The 27,910-nt window shown below is 53.2% G+C and overlaps 1 protein-coding gene across 1 annotated transcript in view; it reads left to right on the plus strand.

The window, feature by feature from the left end:
- Positions 1-27,910, plus strand: part of MYO18B (myosin XVIIIB) — a 108,106-nt gene that overhangs the window by 69,837 nt on the left and 10,359 nt on the right. The window contains exons 34-45 of the mRNA XM_048513886.1: positions 2,208-2,247; positions 2,289-2,359; positions 3,199-3,280; positions 6,833-6,970; positions 7,447-7,560; positions 8,144-8,260; positions 8,635-8,718; positions 10,234-10,371; positions 11,576-11,761; positions 21,304-21,437; positions 23,396-23,437; positions 25,258-25,419. Of these exons, the coding sequence (XP_048369843.1) occupies positions 2,208-2,247; positions 2,289-2,359; positions 3,199-3,280; positions 6,833-6,970; positions 7,447-7,560; positions 8,144-8,260; positions 8,635-8,718; positions 10,234-10,371; positions 11,576-11,761; positions 21,304-21,437; positions 23,396-23,437; positions 25,258-25,419 (1,308 nt within the window). The remainder of the gene's footprint in view (positions 1-2,207; positions 2,248-2,288; positions 2,360-3,198; positions 3,281-6,832; positions 6,971-7,446; positions 7,561-8,143; positions 8,261-8,634; positions 8,719-10,233; positions 10,372-11,575; positions 11,762-21,303; positions 21,438-23,395; positions 23,438-25,257; positions 25,420-27,910) is intronic.

Raw genomic sequence — 27,910 nt, forward strand, 5'->3', positions numbered from 1 at the left:
TCCATTCAGATGAACTGCCATGAATGACAGCTACTCTCTGGGCACGGTTCTCCAACTGGTTCCCTGTCCACCTGATTATGCTAGAGTCCAGTCCACAGCTCCTTTCTAGGATGGAGGAAGAATTTTTTTTGGTATCTAGATGTCATGGATTGCTACTTCACTCAGCTTCGCCAGCATGGGCCACCTCACGCTGGCAGGGGCTGATGGGAATTGTAGTCCATGACATCTGGAGTGCCAAAGGTTCGCCACCACTGCTCTAGATTCTCCAGCAGTGCTGAAATCCAAGTATAAAATGTTGACAGTATTCCCCTGATCCAGTCAGATCATCTCTCAAGGAAGGGAATGATGTTGGCAGAACCTGTTGGAGACCAATCCATGCTGACTTCCCAGATCGCCAGTTGTCCTTCAGGGACTCACAGACCGATCCCTTTAAAGCCTGCTCCAGTATCTTTCCTGGGGCAGAGGTCAGTTTTCTGGGTCATCTCTCCTCCCTTTTTAGAAGACTGGGATAACCCTTTCCCTCCTCTAGCCTGGTGACATGTCCTCTGTCCTCCAGGAGGTCTCGGAGATGTTGGACAGAGGTTCCGCAAGCTCTCTAGAAAGTTATTTGAGCGCTCTCGGGCTTGTTTTCCGAGGCCCCTGTTTGTTAATGAGGCGGGAGGGTGGAGATGGCCCGCCTCCAAAGGCCGTGGTGGCAATAGCCCAGATTGGTATTTAGGGCACGGAATTAATTTCCTGTGGCAGCTGTGCCATGTGCTAAACCCAGCGGAGCATCACGGCAGCCAAGGAGGAGATGTCCTGGCAGGAGTGCTGAGTGCCAAGGCCGGCATTTTGAGCAGGAGACGGGAAAACACTTGAGGAATGTTGGCCAAATCCCACAAAACCTTAAATCACTTTTAAAAGGCGGAGAGAGCCATCTGCATCCGCGTGGTCTCGCCTTCAGGCAAATGTGCAGCCCGGTTCCAAGGCTGCATTGCCAAGTCCACCTTAGCAGAGGCTCCGGGTGAACACATTTCCTTCAAGGAGGCCTGCCCATCCATCCACACAGCCCCGGCTCAGTTTGCAATACCTTGCTGGGTGGGAAGGAGGCCTGCCCAGAGCGTGGGTGCCAACCAAAGTGTCACTTTCCGCTCAGCACCTGCCTCTTTTTCCTCAGCAGGGCAGGATTTTGCGGGATGGAGGGAGCTGCAGAGCACGCAAGGAGGTCTTGATGCCAAGCCGGTGGGGAGGGGTTCCTGGTATTTTTGGGTTCAGACCCTTTTTTTCAGAAAATAAAGCCAAATCCCCACTTCAATGTGTTTTTTCCACCTGACTTCTTAAGAATATCTGAAATTTTCAGATCTGTTAAGCCATGTGGGAAATCTTTGAGGGACTCTGGGTGGGGTGGGGGGCAACTTTTTAAGGCAGAGCCACCAATTGTGCAGCGTAGCTTTAAGTGACTCTCCTTCCAAGAACTCCCAAGTTTGGTAAAGCTGGGATCTGAGGATCCAATTTTATATCCTCATTCATTCTCCATTGTTTCCATAAAATTGGATCCCCCAATCCAGTGTTCATTAAATGTGGCGTTCTATATATCACTTCAGCAGCTATGCTAAAATTGCTGCAATTTCAAAAATCACCGTGAACTGCACTTCCTCCCAGCGGTTTCCTATGTGACGTGGAGAAAAGTTTCTCTCAGTGATTTCTCAACTCTGACATAGCTCAGTGTCATGTCAATTTTTGGGGGGCTCCTGGGGGCTGTTTTTAGAGCTAGAGGTGCCAAATTTGCAGCATAGCTGCTGGTGACTCTCCTTACACGAATCCCACAGTTGGATGAAGATTGTATCAGAGGGTCCAATTCTATGCACCTGCATTGGACCCTTGTACTGAATCTTCACCAAACTTTGGGGATTCATGAAGGTAGAATCACCAGTAGCTAAGGTGCAAATTTAGTGCATTTCCCTCAAACGCAGCCTCCCCCGTGGAGCCCTGTGAAGATTCCCCTTTTGGGTAAAGTTGACTCGAAAAATGTGGGGATATTTTTTTCAGATTGGCTTTTTGTGCTCCCTGGAAATGGTGCCTCCAGTTCGGCCTGTCCGAAGGCACAGCCCGGCCCTGGACTTCTCGGACATCCCCAGTTGGGAAGGGCCCCTAGATGGGCTTGCCGCAGGGGGCCTCCAGGCAGAGGAACGAGGTCCCCCTCACTGCCTCCCACCTTCCCTCCCCAGATTGGCCACCGAGACTTTGACGTGGAGAAGAGGCTCCGGCGCGACCTGAAGAGGACCCATGCTCTGCTTGCTGACGTGCAGCTTCTGCTGGCCACCGCTGGGGGAGACACCGGCCCGCTGGGGAGCAAAGAGGAGGTGGAGAAGCTTCGCAGGTGGGGGCCCAGCGAAGCCGAGCCCAGGAAAAGACGCCCCCCCCCCCCCAGTGAAATGCTGGTTCAGTGTTCAATGGCGTTCCTGTTCCCAAGCTCCATATGGAGTTCAGGACCGGGCGTGGTCACTCCCAGGGGCTGGGGGGTTGGGTTGGCGCCCCTTAAGGAACCGCGGGGGCACTTGCCCTGCCTTGCACTACCCTAGATATGCCTGCGGTTGTCCCTCTCCAACCATGTCCCGCTGAGGTGGTGAAGTTACTTGTGCTTGGTGGCAACTTCTGCTTCTCAGTTGTGTTATGAGGAAGTGGGGGCAGCCGTGCAGCTGGGGTGGCGGGGTGCGGGGGAGGGAGGGATCTCACTGCTGAGGATTAGGATCGAAATCCACCAACCTGTTCTATAAAAAAAAAGCCCTTGGTGCTGACAGGACTCCTTCTCAGGAAGCATTTAGATTTTAATTAAGGCAATTAGTTAAACAGATTGTTTTCTGTCTTTATTTCCGTGGCCTGGGCTAATTGCTCCCTTCCCGGTGTGTTGTCTGCCTTCCTAGCCAGTTGTAATTACCAGACTTTGCCTTCAACATCTGCTTTTAGAAAAAAAATGGGATTCTGAAGACATCCGTGTTGGGCAGCACACCAGCCTACCCAGGCTGTGGGGAGGGGGCCTCTGCCCCACTGGGCTCTTTCAGCTGTAGAGGTCAGTGGTGGTGGCCTTACTCCCATCAGCCCCTGCCAGCATGGCCAATTGGCTGGCAGGGGCTGATGGGAATTGTAGTCCATAACATCTGGAGTGCCAAAGGTTCGCCACCACGGGTGTAGGTCCTCCGCCATTCATCCTTCTCAAAGGCTGCAGGATTTTACCTCCGCCCACATGCAGAGGGAGAAGAGAGCTGGTTTTGGAGGGGGAAAATGCTTGCAGAGAGCTCAGGTAGTCACGGTGGCAGAGATGGCCACCTTTCCTATGTCTGGGAGTTCAGTTCAGAAAGAATGGGGGGCATGACAGGAGCTCATAAAGTTATTGCTTGGGTGGACAAGATCGTTGTTTTGGTGGAGAGCTTGTTCTCCCTGCCTCATAACAAGGCCAGCACTTGGAGGCGCCCAGTGAATCTCAGGATGGACCAAAGAAATCCTTCCTTACTCAGCAAGGATGGCCAGTGGCCAGAGTGACGGCCTTGAGGCCGAGTGGCTTTAGTAGGGGACAAGACAGACTCATGGGGGAGGGGTCCATCCGCAGCTTCTAGAAAAGCAGTGGCGTAGGAGGTTAAGAGCTCGTGTATCTAATCTGGAGGAACCGGGTTTGATTCTTAGCTCTGCCGCCTGAGCTGTGGAGGCTTATCTGGGGAATTCAGATTAGCCTGTGCACTCCCACACACGCCAGCTGGGTGACCTTGGGCTAGTCACAGCTCTTCGGAGCTCTCTCAGCCCCACCTACCTCACAGGGTGTTTGTTGTGAGGGGGGAAGGGCAAGGAGATTGTCAGCCCCTTTGAGTCTCCTGCAGGAGAGAAAGGGGGGGATATAAATCCAAACTCCTCCTCCTCCTCCTCCTCCTCCTCCTCCTCCTCCCCCTCCTCCCCCTCCTCCTTCTCCTCCTCTTCTTCTTCTTCTTCTTCTTCTTCTTCTTCTTCTTCTTCTTCTTCTTCTTCTTCTTCTTCTTCTTCTTCTTCTTCTTCTTCTTCTTCTTCTTCTTCTTCTTCTTCTTCTTCTTCTTCTTCTTCTTCTTCTTCTTCTTCTTCTTCTTCTTCTTCTTCTTCTTCTTCTATGCTCAAAGCAGGAGGCCTCTGAATAAGGGTGCTGGGAGGGAGGATTCGGGAGGCCTCCCATTCAAAGCCCCGGTTGTTGGCCCTCCAGGGCCATTGGTTGGCTGCTGCATGAGACCGGGTGTTGAACGAGAGGGACATAGATGTGACAGTGAGAAGCGCAACACGGGCTCTTATTAAAGAGGACAACAGGCAAAGAGTTGCCAGGTTATTTGGGATGGTTTAGAGATGCCCACCTGTCTGTAAAGGAATATTCTCTTCCTGTTCTCTTATCAGCTGTTCAAGTGCAAATTGTTCTCATCAGTAAATTTAAGAAGGGTGTACGTGTGTGTGTCTCTCTATCTCTCTCTGTGTGTGTGTGTGTGTCTGTGTCTGTGTCTGTAGGTGTTTTGGTTTAAAGTTACATTCTGTATGTTTGTCAAAATCCAGGCTGCCTTTTAGTGGCGTTTTGGTACATCTGAAGCATCCATTTTAAACAGGTATCTAGCAGATGGTGTGATGTTCCCAATCTCATGCTGTTGATCGATTCATCCATTATGCATCTTTCTGGATGGGAATTTCAATTTGTTTGTTCCCAAGTGGGAAAATAGCATTATGCAGATTTTCTTTTAAAGGATGTGGGGGTGGGGAGGGGGAGGAAAAATAAAAGAGAGGAAAATCCACAGGAGAGGCCTGAGTGTGGGGGAAACAGCTTTGCAGGAGAGGAAGTCAGCTGAAAGAGAAAAGCTACAGTTGGATACTGATATAAATATTGTTGTGTTTTTAGTGTGAATTAAAGATTTTTTCCAACCCACTTAGTAAGTGTGAAATTGGACAAATTTTGAACCCAAGCAGGAGCTATCTGGTGAAACAAGGAAGGGGAGAAAGGGGAAGAAGGTACTCTTATAGCTCTCTAGTACAGAGGTGGCCCCTCCTCGGGATTTTTGTTGTCAGTAACAGGCAAAGAGGCAGACTGTCAGTGGCTAGAAGGTGCTTTTTTAGAAAGGGGGGCTCATGGCTGCTGGTGGCTGTTGGCCGCTAGAGGCTGGACAGACTCCGTTTGAACATCTGAAGAGTCCTGCTGGGCCAAGCCACGCCAGAATCTGTCTGATTCCGGCTGTGCCCAGGATGCCCCTGAAATCTCATCAGTGCTGGAGGAAGGCAAGAGTTCTCTCCCATCAATTGTCCCCTGCATTGGTGCTCAGGGGTACACAGTCTCTGACCATGGAGGTTCCATTTGTAATCATAATAGGTGTAATCCATTTGAATGCAGCCATGTTCATCGTGTGTTTGACTGACAGCCTTACTAATTTGTGCTGAAGCAAAGCACCAGTGTCTTTGGAAGGTGGCTGAGTAATGCCCCTGCCCTGGAAAGCCCAACTCTGTGCCCTCTGTCTCTATCAAAGGGAGCACGTTAAGCTCTGGGAAGGCGGCTTCATCCACCTCCCTTGGGCTGCTGTTGTGGAACTGGCTGTTGGTTTTTTTGTTCCATGGTATTTGATATCACCTGGAGCTCCGTTGGGAGGTATTTGAAGGGCTGCGCATAAAAAGCCCAAACTATTTTCAGTCTGTGCATGGAAAGGGATTTGCTGTGGCTTGCTGTGCAACTTCCGAAGCTGAGACAGGACTGATGGTAAATTAAAATGTGTTTCATTCCAACAGATCTACCGTAGGTGTAATGGAATTGCTTTAATAATAACTTTGCCTCTCTTGGAAACGCTAAATGCAGCTCCGGCTTGGTTGTGGTTGTTTGCGTTGCGTTTCCATGTGACTTTCAGGGTGGGGGGAGGAGGGGTCTGGGTGATGCTGTGTAGTGTAGAGGTTAAGAGTGGTGGACTCTTATCTGCTGAGCCGGGTTTGTGTCCCCGCTCCTCCGCATGAATCCTGACCTGGGCCAGCCCCAGTTCTCTTAGCAATCTCTCAGCTCCACCAACCCGTGCAATGTGCTTTGGCAGTAGCTTCCACCACAGACACAATCAGGTGGCTTTAAGGAGCCTGTGTTGGCCTCTTCCCCATCAGTAACACAGAGAAAACAATACAGCCCACTTTCCAAGGGTGGCTCTCCTAAGGATCACCGACTGGGTGGATATAAAAAGGCTTTGAGCCCTTTTGTAAATGCCAGCCAAGGTTCCTGTGATTTTGTAATAACTCTTCTTCTGTGATTTAATTATCCCTGAGCCCACCAGTTTGAGGACAGTCCTTCAACCAGACACACACACACCCCGTCCCTGACTTAATTTTGCCTGGCTTCTTTGTCTTGGGATTGTGGTCCCCATTCCTTGGATATTGGTATATTGTAGGTGAGCAGAGCATCCTGTCCTCCCCCCCCCCCACCCCAGAATGTGGAAAGGTTGAGATGACAGTGCTTGGGCCCCATGGGATTTCTGAATAGGGCAGATATGTGAGTGTTTATGCCTTCAGCACAGAGGGCGGTGTGTTTCCTGGCTCTTACTTTGAATTCTGTCCTTTATGGAAAACTCTCTGCAGTTAGAAAAGTAGCATGTCAGACGGAAGGTCAGACAGGCTTTCCTGACAGGCTAGCTTTCTTAGTGCCCATGAAGGTTTGCTTGTTTAGGACGGTGGGCGAAACAAAGGCTGGCATGTCTGAGCTGTGGGCCAAGTTGGTGCTGAATGTGGTAGTGGCCTCTACAGAGCCTGGCAGCTACAAGGGGCCCCTCTTCCCCGGGGGGGGGGTCTGGTGTGGTCAGCTGGCTCTTGGGAAGCCCCCCCCACTCCTTTGCAGAAGCGTTCAGTAGGTCAGGCCCAGAAGGGAAAGAAGCCTGTTTGTCAGGTGCTGTCTCTGGTGCTGATCTGCAAACTGCAGTCCGTGCTACGCAGGAAACTCCGCCTGGTGAATGGCTGCGATCTTCACCAGTTGCATGTGATTTGCGTCACTTGGCAAATGAATGAGCCCAGACCTGGGCAGGATGAAGCGGGGAGGGGTTGGCACCAGAAACTGGACCCTGGCACACAGCGCGGGAGCAGGGGTTGTTTTCCTTCCATTTAAAAAGAACTCATTGAACAATGGTGGTTATCGGGTAAGACAAATGAAACAACCCCCCCCCCCCCTGCAATCTGCCAGTGAATGACACGGATAGAGTGAGAGAGATGGATCTCCCTGGGGAGGGAGTCCCAACGTTCTGGGGCCATGACGCAAAAGGCCCTTCCTTGGCTCGCCACCCACCTAGCTTCAGATGGGGGGAACAACTGAAGCAGGACCTCTGAGGATGTCCAGGGTGAGCGGGAAGCTTAACAGTTGGCAGCATTTTGGGAGCAAGATGGGATTCCCTGTGTTGGGGGTTGTGCAGTCAGTGGGATGTGATGCCACTCACCTCCACCTGCTTCTGTTCTTTGTAGTGGGAAGAGAGTGAGGCCAGGTGTGTGGAAGCCCACAAGTCGCACGAACTGCTGGCGCAGGAGCTGGAGAGCAGGCACGCAGAGCTGGAGGCCATCAGCCGGAACAAGAATGTGGTATGTGACCCACGGGGCGGGGGCGGGGGGGCTCAGTCGGGGTCTGGGATGGGGGACCAATCAAAACCTCTCAAGAGCATCGGCCACAATCCAATGACTGTTCTCCTGTGCAAGCACAGAGATAGGAAGGCCGATCTATTTCCCCGTGGGGTTTGCAAGGAGGACACCTCCCAGTGGCATCCAGGCAATCAGCTTCTTTACTCCAGCAAGGGGACTACCCAATAGGTCCGTGGTGGCAAACCTTTGGCACTCCAGATGTTATGGACTACAATTCCCATCAGCCCCTGCCAGCATGGCCAATTGATGGGAATTGTAGTCCATAACATCTGTAGTGCCAAAGGTTCGCCACCACTGCAATAGGTCCTTTGAAGATGGCAGAACGACATTGGGAGAGAGGCTGGCTTATTATTGGGAGAGAGGCTGGCTTACTTTCAGGCTTCTGGCACTGGCCTGCGTGGGAATCCTGCCACCCCCTCTGTGTGTGTGTGTGTGTGTGTGTGTGTGTGTGCGTGTGTGCGTGTGTGAATTCATCCCCACTCCACATTTCTGAAGCTGGGGGGGGGGGGGGTCTGCTCTGCCTCAGGTGGATGAGCAGCTGTATCAGCTGCAGCACGAAAGGGCCGATCTCCTGAAGCGCATCGAGGAAGACCAAGAAGACCTGAATGAACTGATGGCCAAGCACAAGGCTCTGATTGCTCAGGTACGAAGGGGCGGGGATGGGGGGAGGAGGGAGCCCGAGCCACAAGGCAGCTTGGCCATCTTCTCAGGTGAGGCAGGACGGTGTGCCTTCTTCCCCTGGCTGGGAGGCAGCTGCCCCCCCCCCCACTCAATTGCTAACCATGTTAAGCCAGAGATCGATTAAGGCCATCCTGCACAGAGTGGCACTTGAGTCCCAATGCTCACACCAGGGAGCCCGATCCGGCATTTACAGTGAGGGTTAGTTGTGGGTGAGTGTCAGGTTGGTGGAATCCAGAGGGACTGTGAGCAAAACTGGGTGCCCCTGATGGCCCAATCCACCCCCCCCCCCCGCACACACACGCCTTGTGTGTTTCAAGCTCTCCTCTGTTTTTTCAGTCTGCCACAGACATTGCGCAGATCCAAGAGTTGCAGGCACAGCTGGACGAGGTGAAGAAAGAGAAGAGCAGCCTGCAAGAGAAAGTAAGCGGAGTCTGCAGTCTTTGCAAAGGCTCAAACCCCCGACCTTTCACTCTCTGTGCTGAGGTGTCTCTGGGGACAGTGGCATTGCCCTTCAAGTCGGTGGGCTGGCTTGTGGCAATCCGCCTCCTCCGCTGCTTAGCCGGGTCTTCGGGGGCAGACGGGCCATTTTCCCTGCAGGCCTCAGGCGGACGGCCCCTTCAGGCTTGTCTTTAATACTGATGATGGACATGTTGCTATTGCTTAATGCAGTGATGACTAGTTAATCACTGAGCGTGGGGGGGGGGGGGGGATGTGTGCGGGGATGTGTTATGTTTGAAAAATTTATCCAGCAACCATGCCAAGCCAAGACTGGAAGGGAGTGCCCTGGAGTGGACAATTAAGAGACATGCCCCCCCCCCCCGCATTTAGACACAAAACCAGAGCAGAATCCCCATGTGCATGAAGCCACAGGAAGATCTTCTTCCCAAGGGCACGTGGAGCCCAGCCAGGGAATGAATTTAGACTGCAAATATTTCAGCCTTGTAAAGAGGAAACGCTCAAGGGCTCAGAATCAGGCGTGTGCTCTGTATTTTCCCGGTTTGGTTTACTCTTCTTTAAAATGTATTCTCCTTGTGTCTGTTTTTGTATCACATTTTTTAAAATGTCCGTGGCAAACTTCTTCCTAGCTGAGGCCTCCACCCACCCCCACCCCCCTACTGGGCAGTGTTCTCAGAGCTTCATTCCCTCACCCAAAGGACCCTCACCGCCCTCTGACCCCAGGCAGGTGGGAGGTGTGAAAATGCCCCTCTCTCAAAGGCAGCCAAGTGTCCTGCTTGCTGGTGATCTATTGCCACGGAAGACCCTCATGCCCATAAGGCGCCAACAGAGTGAGGGGAGGAGTGGACCCTTCGTGCCCCTTCGTGCCCCTTTCCTCCCCCCCCCCCATTTCTCTCCCAGGCTAGGAGAAATATACTGGAAGAGGTGCACAACAGCCGGGTGAAGCAGCGGCGTGGGGGGCTGGGCCCCCTTTCTGCAGGCACCCACTGCTTTAAAGGAAAAGGGGGCCATCCCCACCTCTTGCTTCCTTTTCACGTGAACTGGGTGCTACCTGTCCCTTTTCACACACACACCTCCACATCACCACTATGACTGCCTTGAAAAAACCTTAAGCCTATCTTGAGGTCTCTGCTTTATTCCCTCCTTCCTAGGGCTGCGGTCTTTATGCGTCCTCAAGGCTCCTGGCTCCAAATCCCAGTCGGCTACTCTTTGTTTGCTCCTTCGATGGCAGGGCTAAGGGTGCGCATTGGAGCACTGACCCCTGGAGTGGGGGAGAGGTGGGCTTTTGCCCCCATTCCTCTCCTCCCCCTCTCTCCACACTGGGCGGGTGGATTTCTTCTTCTTCTCCTCCTTCCTTGTTATTATCTAATATTCACCCACGGCTTTGAACTCTGAGCCACTTCAGAAAGGGAGACCTGAGCTATAGGAGGCAGAGAAAAAAGGCCCAACCCCTGAGTGTGGTTCTTGGTCTGGCTGCAGCTGCAGGCGGCTCAGACCCGGCTGGCCTACTTGGAGCAGTCGATGGTGGAGCGGTCCATCGTCAGTCGCCAGGAGGCCCTGATCTGTGACCTGGAGAACAAGATGGAGTTCCAGAGGGTTCAGATTAAGCGCTTTGAGGTACGTGGGGTGTGTGTGTGTGTGTCTCCGGCGCTTGCGGAAGTGGGGGTTGGGCACGAAGGGCCTCCCAAAAAAGCTGCCAGCAGAGTGCCGATTCTGGGGGCAGCTGGGCAGGAGGGCGAGCAGGCCACAGTCCTGACTGCAGGAGGCTGATGGGGGTGCATATGGCCAAAACGCCCGGGGGTCTCTACACTGCCAAGTAGAGGCCTGTGGAAGGCGGCTGGTGATCCCTAGCAGAGACTCAAGGTGCCATCCTCAGAAGCCAGCTGCCCCCGGGACAGGTCTGTAGGGCAGCGGTGGCCTTTGTGTTCGGCCCGGCTTGCCTCCTTCGCCCCTGTGGCCCCCTGTGGCCCTCTGCATTGCTTTTTCCATTGACCGTGTGGCTGTTGCACCGCAGTGTGCCTCCAGAACAGTTGTGCTGCAGTCTGGTACGCCCTTAATAGGCCTGCTTGAAAGGTGGGAGAGGTGGGGGTGGGGGTGGGGTGCACCAGCCCAGGACAGAAAGAGGAAGTTGCTTTGCCACCTGGACTCCTGTGGGCCGCCTAGAGAACTCTTGGCTGTTGGGCTATTGATCCCTGCCTCTGCAGCTGATCGATTGCTGACTGTTTTTCCTTCAGTGACAAATGTGGCCTGAGATACTGGAGAGGATTCATGGGGCTCTCCGTTCTGCCTGGATCCTGGAGCGCGGCCTGGGCTGTCTGTCCCCTTGCAAGGGCAAGCCGCTCAGAGGACTGGGCTTCCTTGGCAGGGCAGCTGCAGAAGACGGAGCCCGTGGCTTTTCTCGGCCCTTGTAGCCGTTTCTTGGATAGGGAGGGAAATGGGATTATCTGTGGCTGGAACGCATTAGAAGCTAATTCGCCTTATTTCGCTTCATCGATTGTGGTTTTGCCTACAGCTCATTCTCTGAAGCACTGAGCAGCAATGGGCAGAGATGGTTTAGTCCCCGAGACAGAAAATGCAGTTAATAGACCCTTTCATGGTATCCCAAAATGTACCTCTCGAGGTGGGCCGCCTCGCTCTGCTCTGGATCAGAGCACAAGTGAGACCGGGCAGTCAGAAGGGCTGGAGGCTTTCCTTTCAAAATGCAAATGGAAGCGCAGTTCCCAGGGCTCCACGCCACATTGCACTCTTGGGCAGAGCTGTGGAATGGATACTGGCCTGTGGGGTCCAGCAGCTGCTCATCTGGTGGTGGGTCTCTGTGCAGATGCTGGTCCTGCGTCTCCGGGACAGCGTGATCAAGGTGGGGGAGGAGATGGAGAAGGCAAAGGAGGCGGAAGTGCGAGAGAAGGAGAACGCCCGCTACTACCAGCTGCGGATGGAGGAGATGAAGGCGGACATGACGGAGCTGGCGCAGAGGGAACTGGAAGCCAATCGCAGGCGGGTGGAGCTGGTAAGGGGGACGGGGGTGGGGCACCCGTCTCGGGCGACCCTGGTGACTTTCAGGAGGAGGAAGACAGACAGACAGACAGACCCAGAAAAATCACAGGAAAGCTAGTTTAGAAAAGGGCTTGCAACCAAATTGCACAGGCCACAAAGCTCCCGTATTCTGAGCAAAACCTAAACATTAAAAAAAAGTGTTGGTGATCCCGGCATCCTCTGAGCCTTTCTGCCAGGTCTGGGCCAACTGTTCAAGTATTCAGTAAGGACATACATGACCCACCATGGCTCTTTGAAGCTACCTTCGGTTCAATCAGCCAGCACCTCTGGCACTGTTGCAGTGCTGTGACTGTTTCAGGGAAGATCCCCAGGGCCGCTCCTGACCTTTGAGCAACACCCCCCACCCCACCTCAGAGCTTCTGAACAGCTATGGAGAAGCTCCCAAGAGTGTCCCTCTGGGTGGCCCCCAGTCATGGCCCCACAGCAGGGTGTTTGAGGGGTGGGGAGAGACTGGGGAGCGCAGCAGGGGCCCACGCACGAGGCCGGCTCTGATTCAGCCCACAGGCCCCATGGAATCAAACCAAAATGTTTTCCTCGTTGACTCACCTGCAGCCTGCCTTCCACACTCAGGCTTCAGGAGGATTACAACATATATTTTAAAAATTTGCTCCCATTTTGTAAGACATCCAATTAAGCAAGTCAGTAGGGCCAGGATTACAGAACTGGAAGACAGTGCCAACAAAGAAATAAAAAAAACACACCCTGATCTAAGGTATGGGGCATCATAATGAAGAGGGTGCATTATGGGGGGAGAAAACAGTGCAGTAAACGCAGGATGAGATATATAATAAGCATTGCTGTTCCCTCGTGAAAGCAACCTTCTGAGCTGCTACATTATACTAAAGTGCTTGTCCCTTCCTAAAAAATGTCCCTCTGAGCATTTCTGTTTTGCACATTCTGAAGAACAACAGAAGTGTCGTCGGCCGGGGGTGGGGGGTGGGGGCTCCCGATGGCTTCAGGCCACACAGAGAACGTGTGCAGGGGGGTGCCTTTGCTCAGATGAGAAAAGCTGTCTTGATGGAGCACGGCAGGAGAAGTGGCCCTGCAGGTATGTAAGTCTGAGGCCAAGGTGCCCTTTGCAGGTGGCAACCAGGACCTTGGATTGAATCCAGTCTCTGGTGACTGCAGGGTGGGTGTGGCCGGCCTTTCCTACCCTCACCCAGCAATGACTCAGCCGTGGCATTTCCAAGTTGGCTTTAAGGAGAGACCCCCACAGAGCGTGTTGCAATACACTAGCCCAGGGGTCAGCAACCTTTACCACCCAAAGAGCCATTTGGACCCGTTTTCCATGGCCCCAAAGATCTACCAAGCCGGAGAGGCAGCTCCACACGGAGCTGCCTCCAGTTTGGCCCCTCCACTCACCTTCCTTCCAGCACTGCTCTGGAGGGCTGGAGGGACATGGCCACACAACCCTCTGACCTCCAGGCTATGTGGAGCCACAGTATAAGGCTGAAAGAGCTGCATGTGGCTCCGGAGCCGCAGGTTGCAGACCCCCGCACTAGCCACATGACCAGGTCAGCCAAGTCAAACAGGGGACCAAAGTCTTTATTGAATGAAGTTTGAGGAATGTGATGTGGATAAAACAGATCCCCCACCACACGACCCCTCCCCCGCTGTGCCATGAAGAAAAACGCGTCTCACCACGATCAGCCTCTGACGATACCAGCCATAGACGGGACTGTTGTGACAGCGGAGACATTCTTGCTAATAACAGAGGTGTGATCACAAACCCGCGCAGGGCGGCTCTGCGCTGTCTCACTTGGTTTTCTCGCCTGCACGCCTTAATGGCTTCTCAGCTTTGTCTGTGAGTTTGATGGGAGAAGCTGGGCAGCCCCCTGCTCCTGCAAAGGGCTGGCTCTCGCCATGGGCCACGAGTTGCCATTGAGTAGCGGAAACTGGTATTCCTCTGCTGGGATGCAGGTGGGGGAAACCAGAACATAAGAACATAAGAACATAAGAACAAGCCATCTGGATCAGACCAGAGTCCATCTAGTCCAGCTTTCTGCTACTCGCAGTGGCCCGCCAGGTGCCTTTGGGAGCTCACGTGCAGGATGGGAAAGCAATGGCCTTCTGCTTCTGCTGCTCCTGAGCACCTGGACTGCTAAGGCATTTGCAATCTCAGATCAAAGAGGATCAAGATTGGTAGCCATAGATCGACTTCTCCTCCATAAATCTGTCCAAGCCCCTTTTAAAGCTATCCAGGTGAGTGGCCATCACCCCCTCCTGTGGCAGCATATTCCAAACACCAATCACACGTTGCGTGAAGAAGTGTTTCCTTTTATTAGTCCTAATTCTTCCCCCCAGCATTTTCAATGCATGCCCCCTGGTTCTAGTATTGTGAGAAAACCAATATCAGAGGGGGGAGGGAGGGAGGGAGGGAGGGAGGGAGAGAGAGAGAGAGAGAGAGAGAGAGAGAGAGAGAGAGAGAGTGTGTTAAGAATCATCAAGTTGCCTCCAGTTTATGGCAACCCCGTGAATTAATGGCTTCCAAAACATTCTGTTGTTAACCAGCCTTGCTCTGGTCATGCAGACTGAGGGCTGTGGTTTCCTTAATGGAGCCAATCCATCTCACGTTGGGTTTCCTCTTTTGCTGCTACTTTCCACTTTTCCCAGCATTATTATCCTTTCCAGTGAGTCTTATCTTCTCATCATGTGACCAAAGTTTAGTATCCTTCCAGGATTCAAAGTGCACTGTGAAAGCCTCCCATAGGAAACCAATGAGGGTGACCCAAAGAGTCCTTTTGCCCCTATCTCGGTGACTGCTTTGGCCAGACAAATGTACAAGCAGCACCTTCCGAGTTCTGCCAGTAGGAATGCGAGAGCTTTCTGAGGCTTAGAGGTTTTCTCTTTGGAGGAAAGTGCTTCTTCTCCTCCCCCTTCTTGCTGGGCTCCCAGGTCAGCTTTCTGGACAAGGCTGCCGGCCTCCAGCTCAGCTCTGTGTCAAGGGAATAATATATTGTCGAAGGCTTTCACGGCTGGATTCAACTGGTTCTGGTGAGTTTTCTGGGCTGTGTGGTCACCCATCAGAACCAAGGGAATAATAGTTTAAAACATTCCCAGTTAAAACCAGAATAAAATAGCAAACCTCCAGTCCCACCCGCTCCATTCAGATCAGAAACTGATCTGGGCCAAAGTGTTCACCTGGGTCTTGAGGATGTGTGGAGGACCACCTGCAGCAGCATTTGGCCTCGTCTGGGACGGGGAGAAAACCCAGACAGGGAGAAGCCCTACTCAGCCTACTTTGGAGTGACTGGGTGATCATGGGGTGGGCCTATTGTTTGACCTTCATGACTTAACTATATCCACTTCTGTAGGGTGGCCAACGTCTAGGTGAGGCCTGGAGAACACCCCAAATTACAACTGTGCTCCAGCCTACCGAGATCCGTTGCCTTGGAGAAGACAGAGGTTGAACCCAGGGGCATGGTACCCTGCTGAGATCTCTCCCTGCCTCATTCCCTGCCTTCTCCAGGCCCCACCTGGAGGCTGGCAACCCTAAGCAAGTGGGGGGTTGTTTGTGTGTTTGCATTTCACATTTAATCATCTTGCATTGTGGATTCCTTTCGCAGGAAAGAACTAGGTCAGTGCAGAGAGCCTGTGGCTGGGTTCATGGGGGGGAGTGTTCCTGGAAGGGGGGGGGGGGGAAGGGACTGTTGGCTGGTTGTTTAAGCAGCTCCCTCCAAGAAGGACTCCCAGCTAGATGTGGATCATTTTGTTGTAGGACATGCGTGTGTTGAAGGCATGAGCTACGACGAGAGCTGCAAACAACAGCAGCAGCAGAGTCATAACTGAAGGAATCTCTGAGTAGTGACAAGCTGGGGAGGCAACTTTCCCTCCCCTCTTGAAAGCCACGTTCAAGAGGAGCAGGGGCCCCAAACAAGGGGCCGGAGGGTCCCCAGGTGCCTGCCAACAGTGCTCCTGGCTCCCCCAAGTGTGTCGTGCCAGGTGGGACTTCTGCCCAGCAGGGCTTCTGATTGGCCTTTGGAGGTTTGATTGACTTCAGATTTTTTTTAAAAAATGTTGCTTTGGTGGCAGCTGCCACTACAGCATAAGCCACTGTGTGACGGGAGGTCAGTTGTGGTGGCCATTTTGTGCCTGGCTCCGCCTCCTGTAACAGCTGTTTACAACCACCGTTCTGTGATTGCGTCCACTATCCTGGCTCAGATTTCCAAAAGTGCTGTGAGCTCAAAAAGGTTGGGGATCCCCAAGATGGGATTTTTGGGTTTGGGTGAGCAGGATGCCTGCCCTCCAGCCCCTAAGCAATGCAGAGAGAAAACCCCTGTCAGAATCCCTGCAGGATGAAGCCAGCCCTATATGGGGTCTGGCCCAAATCGCTAAGAATAAGGTTCTGTTCCAGGCCTCATCCTGCTTCTCATCAACACTCAGTCTTGCCCTCAGCAACCTGAGTTGAAGGCAGCACGTTTGAAGGGAGATGTCCACATGGAAGGGGGGGGGGAGCCCAAAGCGGGGCCGGTTGCACGTCTGTGTCGGGGCCCCGTCATGTTGAAATCCTTCCAAGCGTTTCTCCGAGGGGCTTCTCTTATTCCTTCTCAACGGCTCAGAGGAAGCCTTATGTGCCTCCCACCTCAGCGACGGCATTAAATCATCTTTCATGCTGAAAATAACTGCCTCCACACTTAACTTACCAGGTTTTTAAACAAAGTGACATGACTTGTAATAATGCCTGTCTAACATCTCCTGAATACAAAACAGTCCTGTCTGAGCAGCGTCAGCTTCCGCTTCAGAACTGTTTCCTGACCTGCTTTCAAAATAGCCCTTTGTTTCTCCAGACAAGCCACAGATATTGACAATATTTGTGATGTTGCTACGAGCATAAATGTCAAGAGTCCAGCCCTGCACCCATTGCCACAGGAGGAAAAACAACCTCTGCCTTGCGTTTGGTGAGCAAATGGCCTGTTTTTCCAGGAGCAAAATACACACAGGCTGGTCTGCCGGGTGGGTTTTTCTTGAGTTCCTAATGTGGAGTTGTTTTCAGTGTAGATCTTTTGACTATATTCCACAACTGAAGTTAAAGGTATATACACCTAGCACTGTCCAAAAGGAGTCTAGCAAACAGGCATTTCCCACCTGCTCCTGACGCTCAGAGAATGAAGGAGGTGAGCAGATGACTGGCACCTGGCTTTCCACAGCTTGCTCGGAGCCGGAGGGCGGTGGGGTCACTGCACTGGTGTCTGGCTGTGGGTTCGTTTCTGACCCCACAGGGGCTGCTTCTCTCCGTGACACTTCTGCTATTGGCTATTGTGGACAGGAGCCAGGGCTTCCCACGGACTCTTCCTCCAGACCTTCTGGACCCATCTGGTCCAGGACACCCTGCAAGCCACAGTCAGGGCCGGCCCTGCCCGGCTGCCAAGCTGGAATGCCTCCTGCTTGCTTCCCTCCCTGGTCTCATTTCCATCCACCCAGGGCCCAGACACCTGCATCTCTTTGACAGTCTGCAAACCTCACAGCCTTCAACTTCCGCCAGAAGGCCATAACTCAGAGATTCCCCCCCCCCACCCCCGATTTATGAGCAGCGTGCAGAGAGAGGCGGCAGGCAGGCATACGTGGGCATCTGCAGTGGAGAAAAGGAATTGTCTCTCTAATGAGAGCCCTGGAGATTGCTTTGTTGGCTAATTTTTTCCCCAGATTTAGAAAATCACTTGTGGGCCTCGTATATTTTGTACTGAATCAGGAGAGGAGTCGGCAGCCCCCTTCCAAGACCTGGCCAGAAGATTTTGCCCCGTTGTTGTGGGCAAGCCAAAGTTCTCAAATGCCAGGAAGAAGCGTGGGGCATGAGGGGGGGGTGCTCTTGAGAGAGGTCACCCCCAGTGAACTGCAATGAATGGGACTTCATCTTCCAGGGTGGGTAGTGGGGTGGCCTGAGGGAATTATTGGGATAGCTTTCCTTTATCGTGGTGCTGAAAAGAGTGAGTTTATGTAGAATCAATATGTTGTTTTCCTTCCCTGTTTCTCGTTTACAAATTGCCGATTACAGCCACCCTTCTCAGTTAAGCCTGGTGTCCTTCCTGAGAGATGCGCTTGCTCCCTGCCTGCCTTTGCCATTATCAGATGGCTCATGTGCTCCATGGAAGTGTTCTTTAGACAAAAAAATTAACCCTTCATCTACCAAGCTTGTCACTCCATCTTGCTCAGTCTGAACAGAACCAAAGAACCATTTTTTGTGTGTGTTCAGCATCTCCCGCTAGCCGACACTCACACAGAGTTTTAGCTTTTCTAACACCCTCCCTACAAACTCTGATTATTTGTTTATATTCATCCCTGGCAATATGGCCCTCCTTCCATTTCCTTTTTTTAAAAAAATAATTTTTATTGTATCATTTGAATATTCCATTTTATATTAATGCTCTTCTTCGTTTTCAAACAATACATTTTCCCCCTTTCCCCCCTCCCCCTGTATTTTCTTCATAGTTTTATCAAACAGCAGTAAGTTCATTCTTTGTAATCGCTTCTCCCATATCTCCTCATTGACTCCAGCTTCTTTCATCCAGTCCGCATATATAGTCCATATCTTCAAAATTTCGTTCTGTTTACTCCTTCCATTTCCTAAAGGAGTCCTTTTTACTCCTCAAATCTTTAGGAAATTATTTGTGGAGCCCCCCCCCCCCCGGGCTTTTTCAAACTCCTCCTGTTTTTCCTTCTCACTGGGATTGTTTGTGATTTGCCTTCAGTATCTCACTTTTAAGGTACTCCTTCCCCGTTGAACTCCTTTTTTAATATTTCCGACCAGTCATGGGATTCTACCCAGCATAACCTCAAGCTTGTTAGAATTTGCTTTCGTGAAGTCCAACCTGTCTACCTGATTACAAACAGCTTTTCCCATCCCCAAGACTGCGCATTCCAAAATAACGTGGTCATGACTATCCGGGGTGCCCACTGCTGCCCCCTGGCCAGCCAGTTCTTTCCCTGAGCGGGTGAGGCTCTGAATGGTAGGATGAGCAACGCATGCGCTTCATCTGCCATCAGTGTGGACCTCCGCTCCCGGTGTGTAGCTTGCTTTCCCTGGTGCTGAAATCCATTCTGGAAGGCTGAGTGTGGGATTTTGCGCCACTTCCAGGAGCAGAGCACAGGCCACTCTGTCCCTTTTCAGCACCTCTTTCCTTACCGTTGCCTGCCAGGTGTGGCCTTTATTGCAACCTGTGACAGACATCCTGGCTTCCTTGGGGACTCTTTCTTAGCGGCAAGGTGGCCTTTGGACAGATCTGAGTGCTGGTCCCAGGATTTTTTTGCCAGTGATAGAAGACACATTTGCCAGTTGGGTTCTTTGGGGAGGGATCTTCTATTTGTGGAAAGCCAGAGCTGAGTCCCCTCCCCCACCCTGTGGGGGCCCTGGCTTTCTCAGAAGCCTCCCTGGACAACTCCCCCCCCCATTTCTCTCTGACAACCCGGACCTTCCTCTTCCTCCTCTGCTCAGTGGCTGGGTGGCATACAGAGCCCCGGCCCTCCCGTGTGCAGCTCCTCACGCCACGTTTGCCCCCCCCCCAGAGGGGGTGATTTTCCAGCAGGCAGCTTCCACCCTTCGGAGGCTGAGGGCTGGATGCCTCCAGGCCTTGTGTTTTTTTCATGGGGGGGGGGGGGGCGGGACTGAAACTCACTTTGGATCCCACTTTTTTGTTTGTTTTAAACAGAGACTCAGAATAGGGGAAAAAACACCCTGGAAATATAAAGCCTAGGAATGAAGAAGGCCCTGCCCACTTCTCTAAGAAGCCCATGCAAACAGGAGCTACGGCGTCAATTAGCATCTTGATGCATAAAAAGGTCTTTTGTGCAGAACAGCAAGCTGGATCACAGTGCCCGCCTGCCTGCTCTGGTGCTTTTAAATAATAATAAACCTGTTTCCTTTGTGGAGTGAAAGCCCTTCTAATGGCAAGCGCTCTAAGTGCTGCAAACCGTGCAAAGCAAGCTGACTGCAGCCCTCCGAATGTGCCCCCGCAGGCCCGCCTGCCCCTCCACTTAGCTTTCGGAGGGGGCTGCTGCCTCGTGCCTCTGTCTGCTCTGGTGCCAGAGAAAGGCTTGGAGCAAACCTCTCCCCCACCTGCCTGCCTTTCTCTTTTCATCCCACTCACCGTGGAGCTGAGGCAGATTGGCAGAAACCCCCCCCCCCCATTAATTTCCAGCCCTTCTTGGCTGCCGGGGGCCTGTGGCATCTCCTCCTCCTCCTCCCCAGCATCCCTGAGTTGAGCCACAGCTGCTGCCTGTTGGCCAACTTCTGCTACCCCACGCAGACCACGGCCTGCCCTCTGCCCCTCTTGCAGGGTTGGCATCAGAGGACTCTGAGACGGGGCAACTGGCAGGGCTCCTGTCACCAGCTTCTTACCCACACACCTGCTCACACACCTGCCTGCTTGCCCTTTCCCCATCTGCTTGGCACTCCGCCATGCAGCCGCCCTGCCACTCCATCCTCGGCATGGTACAGTGGTCGCAATTTTGGCAGCAACAGGGGCTCCTGCCCCAGCCACAGGAAGAGGAAGGACGCTCAAGGTTGGTGAGGGCAGGACATGAATTTAATAAAATCAATAAATAGGCAGGTAGGTGGGCATGGAGGGCAGGGCCAGTGGGGCAGAAGAGGGGATGGGGGCCTAGGGCACTCTCTTCCCAGTGGATTCCAAAGCCCAGAACTAGCTCTCCCTTGTGGGTTTGTTGGCAATCAGCAGCAGCTATGTGGAGCGGGAGGGTTATTGTGGCTCCACAGTGTGGCGTAGTGGTTAGAATCATAGAGTTGGAAGAGACAAGAAGGGCCATCCAGTCCAACCCCCTGCCATGCAGGAACACACAATCAAAGCACTCCCGACATATGCTCATCCAGCCTCTGTTTAAAAACCTCCAAAGAAGGAGATTCCGCCACACCAATCCAATCCAATCCAAAAACCTTTATTAGGCATAAAACCAGAAGGACTCCGCCACACTCCCAGGTAGTGCATCCCACTGCCAAACAGCTCTGACTGTCAGTTAAGAGCAGTGGATCTAAAGAACTGGATTTGTTTCCCCACTCCTACACATGAAGCCTGCTGGGTTAGTCCCAGTTCTCTCAGAACTCTCTGAACCTCACTCTGAACAGGTGTCTGTTGTGGGGAGAGGAAGGGAAAAGGAGTTTGTAAGCCACCTTGAGTCTCCTTACAGGAGAGAAAGGGAGGGGGGAAGAAATCCAAACTCCTCCTCCTCCTCCTCCTTCTCCTCCTCCTCCTCTTCTTCTTCCTCTTCCTCTTCCTCCCATCATGTTTTGCAGCTAGTTCCACTTCTCTCCCTGCCTGCAGTTGTTGATTTGGAGAGCTCTCAGGTGCCCCTCCGCACGTGGTTGGCCGTGGCTGGGCAGGATCCTTCCCCCAACTCTTTGTATTGCCGTTCTTGCAGCAGCGTCCATGCAGGGGGAAAGGCCAGGTGGTTGCCCCAATGCTTAGAGGGGGCAGAGCAGAGCGGTGTGGCCCTACACCCCATCGTGTCCACACCACAGAGGCTAACGGTTAACCCTTTTGTCACTAGGAGAAGCAGGTGGGTGAGCTGTCTGCTGTGAGACAGACGCTACAAGCAGACCTGGAGACCTCCATCCGGCGCATTGCAGACTTGCAGGCGGCTCTGGAGGAAGTGCAGTCAAGTGATGAAAGTGACACAGAGAGGTGAGCCTGCATGCGTGTCCGGGGGCCGCTGTCCTGAGCTTCCACGCCAGCCCCTTCCTCTTGGCCTCCGGCCTCCGCCTCTTGAAGCCCTCCTGTTTCCAGCCTGGAGCTTCCAGCTGGCCTCAGCAACAGGGCTCCAGGCGCTTTGAGCCGAAAATTCAGGTGGCCGAGCCTGGAATGAAGGAGAAGACGTGGACCTGGGCAAGGTCTTGGCGAAGGCACCCAGCACAAGGTCCCTGCGTGGGTAAAAAGGTGGGGGCCCAGAGGTGGGGAAGGCAAGCCCAGCTCATCCTGCAAGGGGCGGGGGGGGGGGGGGAAGGGGGGAGGGGCCTTCCCTCCTTCTCTGGAAACTGCCCTGGAAACCAGCAAAACGGGGGGGGGGGGGGCATTTCCAGTCTGTTATCAGCAACCCTGCCAACACTACAGACATACCACGTGCCAGGAAATATGCCCTGTGAGCTGGAAGGGTTCTGATCCCTGTGGGTGCCCTTCTGTCTCCCGTGTACAGAATCTACTCTGCAGCCGCAAGCAGGGCAGGAGGGAACCAGCCCCCCTCTTGTGCTCCATGGCTGCTCCCCCACCGAGAGGGAGGAGAGCACCTGTGCGTGGCCAGCATGTGGGGAATGTGCCGCAGTGGGATCGGACATTCTCGGAATGCAGGGCTTGGCAAACTGCTGTGGCCCTCCTCTGTGTCGCTCAGGATCACTGCGTGGACCTTAAGTTATAAAGGGAGGGGGTCAGGATTTCGCTTCCATAGCCCTGCCCCCCATTCACATGTCCTTGTTGCTGTTGCTTCACATGCCTCTGAGCATGTGCAGAGGGCTATCCATTGACTGTTGAGCACTCTGCTTTAACCCACAGTCATCTGGAATTGGGAGGAAGAATCTGAACAGACGCTGCCTGTGGCTTCCTGGGTCTTTGAGGCTGGCCCGGATGATATTGCCTTGCTCCCTGCCGGCTGGTCTTTGGTAGCTCACTCCCCCTTGGGCTGCAGGAACGGCCCTTGATGAGCCCGACTGCCGAAGTGCCAGCCAAGGAAGGGCTCCTCCTGTTTCCCTCCCCAGCAATCTTCACCTGGCACATCCCTCCCAGATCTTCCGCACAGCCATTAGTCAGCCTGACAGCTTGTGAGCATGTATCTTTTCTGCTGGCAGACCCCAGATAAGCAATTGCCGGGCATATTGACTAGGAGGCTCCTGGAATTGAATGTTCAGGGGCGGAAGTGCCTTCGGAGTTGCTCATCCCTGCTGGAGTTGAGAGCAGGCTGCTTCCCGCGGAGGTGGTCTTTACAAACAGGGGCCACGTTCTCCGTGTAGAAGCACGCATCAGCTGGCAGCCATGAGAATTAATTGTGCTTGTCTTCAGCGATGAATGGGTCGGCACCATTCCAAGAGCCGGGCATCAAAGCCAAGCCTGCTCCACTGAAATATTCTGGGTTGTGTTCTCTGTTGACAGCCCCAATTTCATGCCAGCGTTGCTGTTTCTTCTTGCCAATTTTCCCTATATAAATCAAAGAGTTAAACAGAAGTATGCATGTACACAAACACAGACGCGTGGCAGGGTTGCAAAGGGAACTTCCTCCACAAAGCCCAACGCTTCTCTTGCCCAACCCAAGATTAAGCTGGAAGTGCGGCCCAGAAATCCTTCTCCTCTACAAGTGCAAGGCCTCGAGCTGATTGGGGCGGGGCAGCCTCCTTTTGCAGGGGCACCAGTTTGGGACTTAAGGGGAGTCACACAGTGGGAGACAAACTAATCAAGAGCAACGGGCCATCCAAAAGGACCAAGAGTTGCATCTTTGCATGTGGTTGGAGCTCTGAGGCGTGATGAAGCCGTCCACAAGCAGGGGAGAAGTGCAGATTGCCAGCCCCTGCCCTGAGCGGGGGCATCCAGAGGTTTATGCTGGTGCTTAAATCCTGGAGCCTGAATAACAGTTGATCCCCCCTCCCTTTCTTTTACAGTGTCCAGACTGCTCGAGAATCACTCAGCTCGAAGCAAGAGACGTAAGTAATCCGGAGTGACGTTGGTTAGAATGCGACTAGATATTCAAACTCACTAACAGCCATAAAATGCTTGTTTGCAGAATGGAGTGTTCTGAGTTGGAGAAGCGGTGTGTGTGTGTGTGTGTGTGTGTGTGTGTGTGTGTGTGTGTGTGAGAGAGAGAGAGAGAGAGAGAGAGAGAGAGAGAGAGAGAGAGAGAGAGATTGTGGTAGGTTTCTAAGGGTCTGGAATCCCAAACTGCATTTGAGCACCTCTCCTGCTGTTTATTTTAGCAGCTGAGAGAGAGAGGAGATGCATTTGTAATGCAAATGAGGATTTGGGAAAATTTTTCTGTTTTGAGGACTTCTAGCCTGCATTTCTGTTAAGTAGCGCTCAAGGTGGGTGTGCTAGAAAGACACAGTGGGCTTTCACCATATGAGCCCAGTAGAGCTCCAAAGTGCTTGAAGCTGTGTACTTGAGGACACTCTCAATACACGTCGCTGTACCAAAAATTTCTCCAAGATCAGCTTGATTTTCTTCTGATGTTTCAAGAGGCCCAGCAGGTCCTCCCAGACTGCAGGCCAGAATTTCCTGAAATGTTGATCAAGGAGGGGTGGCGGCGTGTGGCTGAGTCCCCCTCAACCCCAGGGCCCAATATGACCTGCTCTTGTCTTCTTGCATTTTGCAACCCTGCAGTTCAGTTCAGCCCCGGGGGGAACTCTCGATAGCCACGCTGGGCTGCTCAGAGGGCGCAGCATGTGGGCCTGGCGGGTCCTGTTGTTCCGGTCTGAGGTCTCTGCCTTGCCGTTGAGCAACGCATGTGGCAGAATCCCATGGTGTGGCCTTCCCTGCAGGTGTGGGCGAATCTTCACAAGGCATCCAAGAAACCCAGCCCTGGGACTCTTCCCTCTGACAAATTAAATGCGTTCCATGCTGAGAGCTCTTTTTCCAGAAGTCACTGACACAATTTCTTTCTCTCTGTGTCAAGAAAAATGACCAAACTCCCTGAAAAAAAAAGCAGGGTATGATTATGTAAATATTTACATAGCAAATGAAGATCAGTGGACAGAAAAGTGTAGCATTGACTATAACTGAATATCTGCACCCCCCACATGGACATTCACAGCAGATCCACTTGAAGCACAGAAAGCCCGAGATCTGCTCTCTGCCTCCTCTCAGTCGGAAGCCGGCTCTGAGACTCAGGCGTCCCGTCCAGATCAGTAGACGTTCTAAAGAGCAGGTCTCCTGACTCCCTGTCTCTCTACACGGTGACTGGTGTTTGTTCTTGGCAGCGCAAATGCTTACATGACACAACAGTGTTTTCCTCTGGAGTGATCACCTGGGGTTGACCTTTTCATACCCTTCTGCCTGTGGCACCAGGTTGACTGTTCTCCTTGGTGAAAGTGCAAACAATCAGTAGTGGGATGATGGCTTGTGGGAGATGGGGGGACTGTGGATTCTTGTGAAAGGGTTTCCCGGTTAAGTCTGTTGCAGCAAAGTGGAACAGACGTCCTGGAATGCCTGATTTCCACACCTGGGGCTGAGGCCGGAGAAAGGGTGTGCCGCAGGACATCCTGAGCCCTGAAGGTGCCGCTGGATTGTGGCTTTCCTGAGCTCTCCCTCAGCCTCAGCTACCGGTTGGGAAGATAAAGGGTTGGAGAATAGAGCCACCTGCACGGCTCTGAGCTCTGTGGGTTTAGGATGAAACTGTGATGGCCAGAACTAGCTGTGGCTCAGCCAAAGCCGAACTGTGGCTGTGCCGCCTGCGCAGAGGGGCTCGGGCAGGGCAGGGCTGTGCTCCCGGAGCAGCCCATGATCCAAGCCTTCTGTCTTCTGCTTGCAGCGAGAGCCAGCTGAGCTTGGGGTCCAGTTGGAGCTTGAACCTGGAGCCTGAAGGAAGCGTCCAGTCGTGGTCAGCTTCGGGTTGGTCCTCTCCATCAGGCACGAGTCTGGCTGGAACCTTCTCGAGACAACCTGCAGACAGCCGCAGTGCGCAGAGCCTGAGGTGAGGAGCGGGAGGGGGTCTTCGGGGGAAGGCTGGAGGGAGCTGTGCCGGGGTGGGCGGTGGGGTCTCAGCTGGCTGAGAAAGGGTTGCCATTGGGCATTCACTGGGAGCCCTGCCGTGTCCTAACCTCGAACCCTGGCATCTTCAGTCAGGCCCTGGCTGGAGTCTGTGCTGGTGTCTTCTCTGCCTGGGCTCTGGACCTTGTAGCCCCACTCGGCGTCAGAGGAGCCCCCCCCCCCACGCCCAGGGCGCCCCTGCTGCCACTTCTGGCCCTTGAAGTCTGTTGAGCATTTGAAGCGGAGGTTCTGAGAAGCAGCATTTTGCATTTCATATTTGCCAACATGAATATTCAGCATCAGAGATGGGCGTATCTTCTGGCCCCACAGAGCCGACAGGCTCCCTCTGGTTCTTCCCATTTGTTTGCTGGCTCTCCTGCCTGCCTGCCTGCCCCCTTTTCTTCTTCCTGGCATGAGCTAGGCCACCCTCTTGGTGTTTGACTCATGCGCTGCATGGAGATTGGTCTGTTGCTCAGGAGAGGGAGGGGCTCATTGTAGCCTGGTGGATATTCTGTCTCAGGGTTGCGCCTGGGCACGGCACCCCACAGTGAGACCCTGGGCCCGGCCCTGCACAAGGGGCAAATGCTGTGCGGAACTCGACAGAGAGCTCAGGAGGGCATCTCCTGGACCGGCTCGGCAGGGCGGCCCAAACAGTGGGGTTGGGGGGGGGGGAAGCTATTCTCCGCCTCCTCTTTGCAGTTCCTTCTCTTCTGGAGGACAAGCGGCTGCAGTCATAGAGCTCAAATCGTGCCCTGCTTTGGAAGTGAAGGTTGAGGAAATCTCCACACATCTGACATTTCAAATCCTTTCAAGAGCACCAAAGCAGCGGCAGCAGCTCACCTCCCAGGTCACTGGCTGATATTCAGCTGCGGGCCTTCAAGAACAAACGCTAGGCAAGTAACACAGGCTCCTGCCCTCAAGCTTCTCTCTGCTGGGACCCCGGAAATGGCTGGCGCAGGAACACACTTGCCCTGGGGAAGCAGGCGAAGGCAACCGAACCCTTGGAAGTCCCCTCCTTTTTCAAAAAGAAGCCCATTTTCCCCACACCTATGAAACAACAACAGCAATTGTTAATGCTCACAACTCTTCGTGCTGAAAGTGCTTCAGGTGCATGATGATTTTTGTCATCTTTGTAGCAGAGCTGATCTTACAGCTGGGATGGGGAAGGGTTACTGAAGGGCATCCAATGGCAGGAGGAAGACCTGGCCCCCGTGACTTCCTTGGCCATTTGTTCTCCTCACAGTCCCAGATCCCACCTGTCCCCCACCTCCCCCAAAAGGCGCATCAACTCCTGGCACTGGAAACAGGGGTCTGGAATCGTGCACAAAGGGGGGAGTGGGAAAATGGGCACTGGGGCTCCCCCAACCCTGAGCTGCTATTTGTTTTCTTTCTGTAGCAACTCACCGCTGCAGCTGGCTCCCTTGCATGTCTGGGCCATGTTTTGCGTGGCCTCCAATCCATGGCCATTTCCACCCAGGCTGCTCACCCTGGGTTGGGTGCAGCCGGGAAGTAGGGCTTTTCCCAGCTTCCCTGTTTGTGCACCTCTTTGGGAGTTCCCTGGCTGTTCTGTGGCTTTGTTGCACGTTTCTGGCAAAGAGGGCACACCATAGTCGTTCTCCTCACAGTGATTATTTCCTCCCCATGACTCTTGGGGGCTTTTCTCCCCTCTTGGATCCATGACTGAGTATGAGGGGGGAAGGCTGACTCCACAACAAAAAGAACAAAAGCCCCCCTTTTTTCAATAGAAGCTGGGAATTTGGTGAATCTGGTGCATGGATTGTGATAACATTGCAGGGATATAACAGAACTCAGTTGCTGAATTTAAAAGATTCTGCAACATCCTCAGTGGCCCAGAAGAGGGGTGGCCACTGCTGGGGGGCTGGGAGGGGGAAACCTGCAACAGGGAAGCCCCCCCCCCCATTGCTGTTGTGTTTTATGGGCAGCTTCAGCAGCAATAGGAGAAATGGCTCAGGGTTGTTCTCCTGTGGAGAACCCGCAGGAATGGTGCTGAGCTGCATGTCAAGCACGGCTGTGGCAGGAGGTGGGATTTAACGCAGCAAGTCGCAGCCTGGAACCGATTTGCTGCCCTGACCCCGCCTCCTGGCAGTTGAGCCGTCCAGGACAGAATGGTTTTGGTCAATGGCTGCTGTTTCTTTTTTAAGCAGAAATAATTTGGGCTGCACGGGAGGGGTGTGTGCGCAGACAGGAATAAATGGCAAGCGCTTCTGCTGGATTTATCCCAGCAAACAGTGCCCCTTTATTAGTCCCCCGGGACTCTGCTGTGCCAGAGAAATCTAAACAGTTCTGTAGATTTGCAAAGTTTGCACATTGCGCAGAATATGAAAGCATTTGGAAAAGGTCTTTGTCAGCCAGTGTGGAAGCCAAGAGCTTCCTGGGCCGCCTGTCCCGTTGCCTGTTTTGTGATCACCTCGACT

This window comes from Sphaerodactylus townsendi, linkage group LG13, assembly GCF_021028975.2.
Source record: "Sphaerodactylus townsendi isolate TG3544 linkage group LG13, MPM_Stown_v2.3, whole genome shotgun sequence".
In the NCBI taxonomy this organism is placed as follows: domain Eukaryota; kingdom Metazoa; phylum Chordata; class Lepidosauria; order Squamata; family Sphaerodactylidae; genus Sphaerodactylus; species Sphaerodactylus townsendi.